Genomic DNA, 7,164 nt, shown 5'->3' on the forward strand with positions numbered 1-7,164 from the left:
TGGAGACATGGAAACGCTGCTGCTTTGCAGCTGCGTTACCCTGCTCCCTCGGGCTTGGACCCCTAATAAATAGGAAAACAATACTAAAATGTAAGACAGTGATTCTGACAATGCAGCACTGCATAGTCCACAACACCCCAGCAACAACCAGAGCCTTGAGACTCTCTGGGTGGGTTTTGTTCACCCCTAGAGCCCTGCTGCCATGGGGCTTTTTAACTAAACTTCAACAACCCATGCCCCAATTATATACGAGGCACCCAGACTGAACTTCCTCCCCTGAAGACATGCTGTGATTGAGAAGTAGTAGTTTGCATTTATATGCAGTAATATCAGAATATAAAATAATTATTTGTGTGTGTGTGTTTAAAGAAATTTATTGAGTAAAATGTGACCACTGGTCATTTTTATTTTCTCTTTCATCATTTAAGTTGAAAGGGTTTCTCCCATCCTCCTGCCAAAGCTGACTATAAACCATTTCACAGGCTATCAGCTCATCACTTTGTATAAAACCCAGCATAAATGASTTTTTACTCTCAAAATGGAGGTCATAAACTATTCTGTGGTCTTTTATTTCAAACAACCTGTTAATCCACCTGTAGCTTAGGTTTGGCTCCACACTGAGCAGAAGATTCTGTTAAAATACGATTCTAAGCCTGCTAAACTGGTTTTAAAAGCCTAACAGCTGAAATTCCACAGCCTTTTTCCATCTTTAGAACTTACAACAAAAAGAAAAAAGTATTTTCTTTAGGTGGGGATAAGCTTCTTGATCAGCAGGTGGTGACTCAGAGAGTCAAATCACTGCTGGGCCACCTACACAAATGTTCCCTAACCTTTATACATCCATCCAGCTCAGCAGTGTGCCCCGACATACAGCTCAGCTCTTTGGGGATTTTTTTTTAAACCAGCTTTATTAGAAGTAGAACACAGTGTGAAATGATTTTCTTAGCTGCACGACAGCAGCTGTGKGTAAGAAGCAAAAGTCTCTGACAGCTCATTTCAACCGTCTTCTTTTACTTTATCACTTTCTTTTCTTGTCACCCTTGCTCTTCTGCTTTTCTCCTCTGTAACACTACATCATCTACTTTTTTCCTCCCCGCTCTATCTCTACACCTCACCTCTCCGATTCTGCTTCCAGTGCAACTCACTGCCTGTTCGCGTTTCTGTGGGAGCAGATAACAAAGCAGAAATTGATGCTGAGTGCTTCATGACGGCCTGAAAACGTACACTCTTTGTCTTTCTCTCCTTCCTGCTCTCATCTGTCTTTGGGCTCTCTGGTTTGTTTCCAGCAATTCAAAAACGCCACAGTACATTTTCAGGTTAACTGTTATAGTATCTTTAGGTTTCACTAATACAGAAGGTTCTGCATTTTTTTAAACCCACCTCCCACTTTTTCCTCCACTAGTCTGCTGCAACTGTTTTCTCTTGCCTTTATCTCTTTATCCCACTTTTTAAAAACATTCCTGCTTCCCTCACCTTCTGTTTGTCTTGCCACCAGAGTTAAATAATTTGCACCTTTCCTGTTTTTGTCCTCTTTGTCCTTTATCTAAATCCTTTCCAGGTATCAGCAGGTGACTTTCACACATGCAGACTCACAGATGCATCAAGTTCCTGCTGGTGTAAATGTATTTTTTTCTTCCTTTTTTTTTTTAGATTCTGCTTTGCTCTTCTGCACATCCATCTGGGAAAATATTTGTTTTAGGTTTGATGCCAGATGACTGATCAGAAATCCTAATTTCACTGTACTGCAGAGTAAACGTAATCCTTTAAAACCACGAGATAGGAAATAGATGATGCAGCAGAAGCACAATTTGGAAGTGATCAAAAATAGAAAATTATGTAAAAAAATAAAAATAAAAAACTCCAAACGTTTCTGTAAAAGCTGAAAATAAATCTGAGTTGGTACACATATGATGCAAGGGTCTATTTATAAACAATTTAAAAATGCTGCCATCCATCCATCCATCCATCCATCCATCCATCCATCCATCCATCCAAACAGAAGTAAAAGAGTAAATCTGTTAAAACTTTTTCAATCTATTTCACTTTTCAGTTTCCTTCCCTTCCTCTGCCTTTGCACTTTCCACCTCTCTCTTTTTCCTCCCTCCTCCATGGTTACGTACCTTCTACCCTGTCTATTCATCTTGTCTTTATATTTTACTTCTCTTCAAACTCCACCACCCTCATCCGTCCCTCTCGCCCTCCCAAAGCACCCCTGTGTCTGCACCCAGCTGATTCCCCATCCTGTGCTCCGAGCTGACAAAGATCGCCTTACAGATCGCTCTCCTGCACACGCACAAACCCAAAGAAAATCACACAAAACACACACACATGCCCACACATCCAGCCCTCCTAATGTTACGTTACAGCTGTGGGATCTTCGGACATAATAAAGCACTTAATGGTCACATTAATCATTCAGAGCATGAACAGCCTGATCACGGTGTTTGATTACTGCCAAATCTGACACTGTGTAGGAAGGTGTTTTTAGTGTTGGGAGAGGAAATCCCTTTGTGAAAGAAACAGATAAAAAGGATGTGTCATCAGAAAGTCATTAATAACAACAAAACGTCATCATCTGAACTGCAGTTGTTAGCTGTAGAAAGTTTTCTTTCATGTGAGAACAAAACATCAAATCAGTGAACTCCATATGTACGTTTAATCCAACGATCTGAGCTGGATTGTTTACATGAACAGTCTTGAATCTGTTCACAGTGAAGCATAAAATGACTGCAGCTGAATGATGCTTTTTGTAAACACTTCAAAGACAAAAAAACCCTGAGGCTAAAACCTTTAAATTTGAGCGTCATCACAATGAACGTYGGCGTTTGTGTCATGCTCACCTTGTGGGAGTAATGGGGGTCAACTATCCTGGCGAGCCCAAAGTCACCGATCTTGAGCAGGAGTTGGTCCGTGTTGATGAAAATGTTGGCAGGCTTCAGGTCTCGGTGCAGGACGTTGGCCGAGTGGATGAACTTTAGTCCCCTCAGCAGCTGGTAGAACAGCAGGGTGGCGTGACCTGTTTATGAGTGGAAAGAAATATCAAACAAACTGAATACAGACTATAATTTATACCTAACTCACTGCACTGATCAGGACCTTTGTGGCAGTTCTTTCATAAAACCCAGGGAGGTTGTACAAAAAAAAGAAGTTTTAAAATCATTTAGTCAACAATATTTTTTTTCTCCCTTGTCATTGTTTATTTATAGATCATCTTATGCGCTTACTTGTGGGTAAAGGTCCTTGGTCCAGCAGCCGAGCCATGTCGGTCCCCATGCACTCCTGGACGATGTACAGGGCGCTGAGCTGAGACGGGTCTCTGGGTAAGGGTCGTCCGTACGGAGCTATGACCTCATGAACCCGCACCACGTTCTCATGGTGCAGTCGCTGGGTGATCTTCACCTCCCGCAGAGCGTGTTTCATCGTCACCGCATCCCGCATCACCAGCTTTTTGATGGCCACCCGCCGTCCGGTGCGCTGGTCGACAGCTGACAGAACCAGGCCGGTGACACCCGTACCGAGAGGTCGGGGGTCGACGAAGTGACCGCCGAGCTCAAAGCCGTGGAAAAAGTGAGGGGTGTTCTGGCTGGCCATGGCAGCTCAGACTGGTTTTTGACTAACTGTATTGGGTGATGGATCTAGCTTTAATATGTTACATTTTACCTGATTTTCTAATAGGAAGCTGCTGCTAATTTTTTGTCTTTCTTGTCATTAAAGCTCAAATTACCACAAGTGTTTTTGGACGTGTTGGCAAAAATAGGTGAAAAGCATCAAACAAGGCATGTTCTGAATATATGATCTGTAGTCATTATTCTGAGAAAAGAAGTTATTTCCACAACGCCTGCCATTCTGGTGCACAATTGTTTTTTTCCTTATTTAAACTTGCTTGGGGCATATTTTTCACAGATTCAGTAGAACATTTTTTTGCTCGCATGACCACGAACCAGAAACACGATTCAAAATGTTTCGTAAGATTTATGATGTCGTTAGGATGTGTTTGCCAAAATGTAACCTATGAACTGAAAGAAATCTAATTTTTGGTTTTGTCTGTCATCCTGTAGAATCATGTTTAAACTTTTAAGACATCCACAGCAAACAGGTTAAAAATAACATACTGTCTTCAGCATCCTTACTTCTGGCACTGAATGTTTTTTCTCTGCTTTTAGTTATTTACAGAATTTCTCTGTATCTTCCCATGCAGATATTCAGGATGTCAGTAAGTGATATAAACCATGGCACGGTTATCCATTGGTGCAAAATAAAAAGACCAATATACGTGTTGAGGTATCGTGGGACCCCAGCGAGACACTCTGCACTCCCTTCCTGAGCTCTTTTGTTTCTTGTCTGTAATTCTCACAGTGAGGCAGGAGGAAAGGAGAGGGGTCCTGAGGTTTAAATTTAATGAGTCTCTGTTGGCTCCTCCTCTTCTTCCATGATACCAGAGAGGCTCCCAGTCAGTCGGGCGATTTCATTCAGATCAACATTAGATGAAGGCTAAATCCTGCAGCGTTCCCTCTTGTGTTCGCATGTGCCCACGTGTGCATTGCCTTTAATCCCTCAGTAATCTTCTTCCTGTTGCCTCTTCATGAATGTAGGTTTTCAGTACCATGGCTGTGCCAACATTTAGATGTGTCGCTCAGCACATCTGCTGCTGCTGCTGCTGGAGAGAAAAAATAAATAAAAGAAAAAATATAAAAAAGAAACAGGTAAACAGAAAGGTTTTGTTGCAGAAGAGCTGCTGTTACACAACAATGAAACGCTTTGTAATCTAATCTACACAAGCAACTGTGAACTCAGAAGGGTAGATAGTTTGATGATGCCTTAAAGGTACTGATTTCAATCTGTGGAAACACAAAAAACAGTCATCCTGAACTTTATGGCGTTATTTCTGCAACTTTTAACAAATGGTGCAATTTTAAAGAGTTTTAGCTCCAGCAGTTTTTAAGATTTAGTGATATAAAACTTTGAAATGCAGGTACGCACTCAATGTAAACAGAGCACTTTACCCTCTATACTTTTTTCAACAAATCTAAAGATGAATACACACCAGTGCACCAACAATGTCTGACTTTTCCAATTCCAAACAGATCTTCCATGAACACCACTACTGATGTGTTTCAGTTGTTTCGTCTGTTTCCACAGGTAAACAAACGTGGTAGTTAGCAGCCGGTAAATTTGCTTGTAAATTTAAACCATCGATTTTGAAACAATTGGGTGTTTTTGTTACTTGATTAATGATTTTCTTTGTACCATTATTACATTACAAGAAGTACCTTTAAGATACGCTATATAAAATCATTTTGACACAGAATAATGCAGGTTTTTGCTCTGAGTTCTGGATCTGAGAAGGTCAAAAACAAATGCTCAACTCTCTTGTTACCCCTCATTTCCTGAGCCGTAAGAACCTGAAGAATCCATCAATAAAACAAATCTCTCAGCTGGAAAGCCTTAAGGGTAACTCCCCCACTCTCTGCCTCCCTCACTCCTCAAACAGTGTGTGCGTGCTTGTGTTGGGGTGAGAGGAGAGCGAGGTCACATCCAGTCACTGGACAATAGTAGCTCTTTCACTGCCTGCAGAATCCTCTCCTGCTGAGCTCAGTCAGGCTGCAGGAGGAGTGTAAGGTGAGAAGTGAGGAGATGGAGCATTGACGGTYGTGCTGGGTGGGAGGTGCGGCGCTGGGGTAACTGTATAAATAATGCATCACCACTTGCAACAGCAGTTGGTGCTCTCTTTCTTCTTTCACACACATTTCTTCAGGTTAGGCAACTAGAAAAAAATATATATCCAAGCAGGGACATTCTGCAGTTTCTGAATTCAGATGAGAAGTGCTTTTATGTGTCAAAAAGGGTTCAAAAACATGACCTAAAATGCTCCCAGTGTTTGTTCATGAGGGTGGGAAATCAGCTCCACGCTTGGTCTGAGCCATTGGCTATAAATTTGAAGGTGATGGCAGATATGAGCAAACAAAGGAGCAGCTTTTGTTGCCTTCTTCTGCATTTACTTCCCCAACAATCAGCTGGACTTTCAGTAAGAACTGATGCATCCTCTGTGAACACTGGCTCCATGCAGCAGCCTTTGTGTGTCTACAATGTAACGCCCCTCTGACAGAACAAAAACACTCTAACTGTGGTGGACAAGAACGCATAGAAGCTACAGCACATCTAAGAAAGAAAGAAACGAAAAAAAGTGAACCAGTGATGAAGTGCCCTAAAAAAAAAAAACCATCCCTCTGGAATCTCAAGTAAGAAGATGAAAAAGAAAATAAAAATGTGCCCTCAAAGATAGCAATCATCAGCAGAGATACTCACAGGAGCGTTAAGCAGCCGCAGCCTCCAGTCCTGAAGCACAAAGATGTGACGGATACGGGTCCTCCTCGGAGGCGGAGAAAGTGAAACGTCAGCGCATCTCTCTCCCCCCTGTTCCCTGGGTTCTCCGAGAGGTCTGGGTGATCCAGGAGGGGACCGTGTGGTCCGGGGGATCGGCACCGAGGGGGGAAATGATTCGTGGAGATAAACTAAAGGCGACTGTCTGCTGCTCTCTGTCAGCGCTTCAGAGGAATAATCTGAGAGGGAGGAGGAGGAGGAGGGGGAGGAGAAGGAGGAGGAGGATCACCCCTATTCAGGTACCAGCTGCACTTCTACAGAAGCTGCATCACAGATGACAAAAGTGATACTCTTCCACGTCTCTGAACTCAGCTAAAACTTAAATGAACTTAATGCTTTTCTAAACCTTCTGAAGTCCGCGTGAAAAAAAATAGAGAAAAAGAAAGGAAATGATTTTGAAATGTTTGAAAATAGAAGTTTTTTTTTGTCCTGGTCATCAGTTTTCAAGGAAAATTGTCCCAGCAGAATAAACCTGACTAAAGAGAGAGAGAGAGAGTTTTATGTTGGTTATAAATCAGCAGCTTGAATGCATTCTTCTGACTTCCAGAAGAAATGATAGTTTGCAAAATTGCACGATCTTAAAACTGCAAAGTTTCATAAACTTGTTGTTAAAAAAGGCCCAAATGCAGGACAAAGAAGCGACAAATTCCAGGTCCACAAAATTTCAATTTTATGTAAAAAAATGCACTTTGGCAATCAATCAATCAATCAATCAATCAATCAATCAATCAATCAATCAATCAATCAATCAATCAATCAATCAATCAATCAATCAATCAATCA

The 7,164-nt window shown here is 41.7% G+C and overlaps 1 protein-coding gene across 3 annotated transcripts in view; it reads right to left on the reverse strand.

Moving 5' to 3' along the window:
* The window catches only part of mapk4 (mitogen-activated protein kinase 4), an 18,435-nt gene extending 11,834 nt beyond the window's left edge, over positions 1–6,601 (reverse strand). Inside the window, exons 1-3 of one of the 3 annotated variants that reach the window (XM_014002717.1) lie at positions 6,307–6,530; positions 3,225–4,654; positions 2,841–3,016 (exon numbers count right to left, since the gene is read on the reverse strand). In XM_014002717.1, the coding sequence (XP_013858171.1) occupies positions 2,841–3,016; positions 3,225–3,591 (543 nt within the window). In that variant the 5' untranslated portion in view covers positions 3,592–4,654; positions 6,307–6,530. Of the gene's footprint in view, positions 1–2,840; positions 3,017–3,224; positions 4,658–6,306 lie in introns of all 3 variants that reach the window. The other 2 variants (XM_014002716.1, XM_014002718.1) reach the window with 2 other exon arrangements.
* Positions 6,602–7,164: the final 563 nt, after the last annotated feature.

Source organism: Austrofundulus limnaeus, unplaced genomic scaffold (genome assembly GCF_001266775.1).
Source record: "Austrofundulus limnaeus strain Quisiro unplaced genomic scaffold, Austrofundulus_limnaeus-1.0 Scaffold14, whole genome shotgun sequence".
NCBI classification, from domain to species: Eukaryota; Metazoa; Chordata; class Actinopteri; order Cyprinodontiformes; family Rivulidae; genus Austrofundulus; species Austrofundulus limnaeus.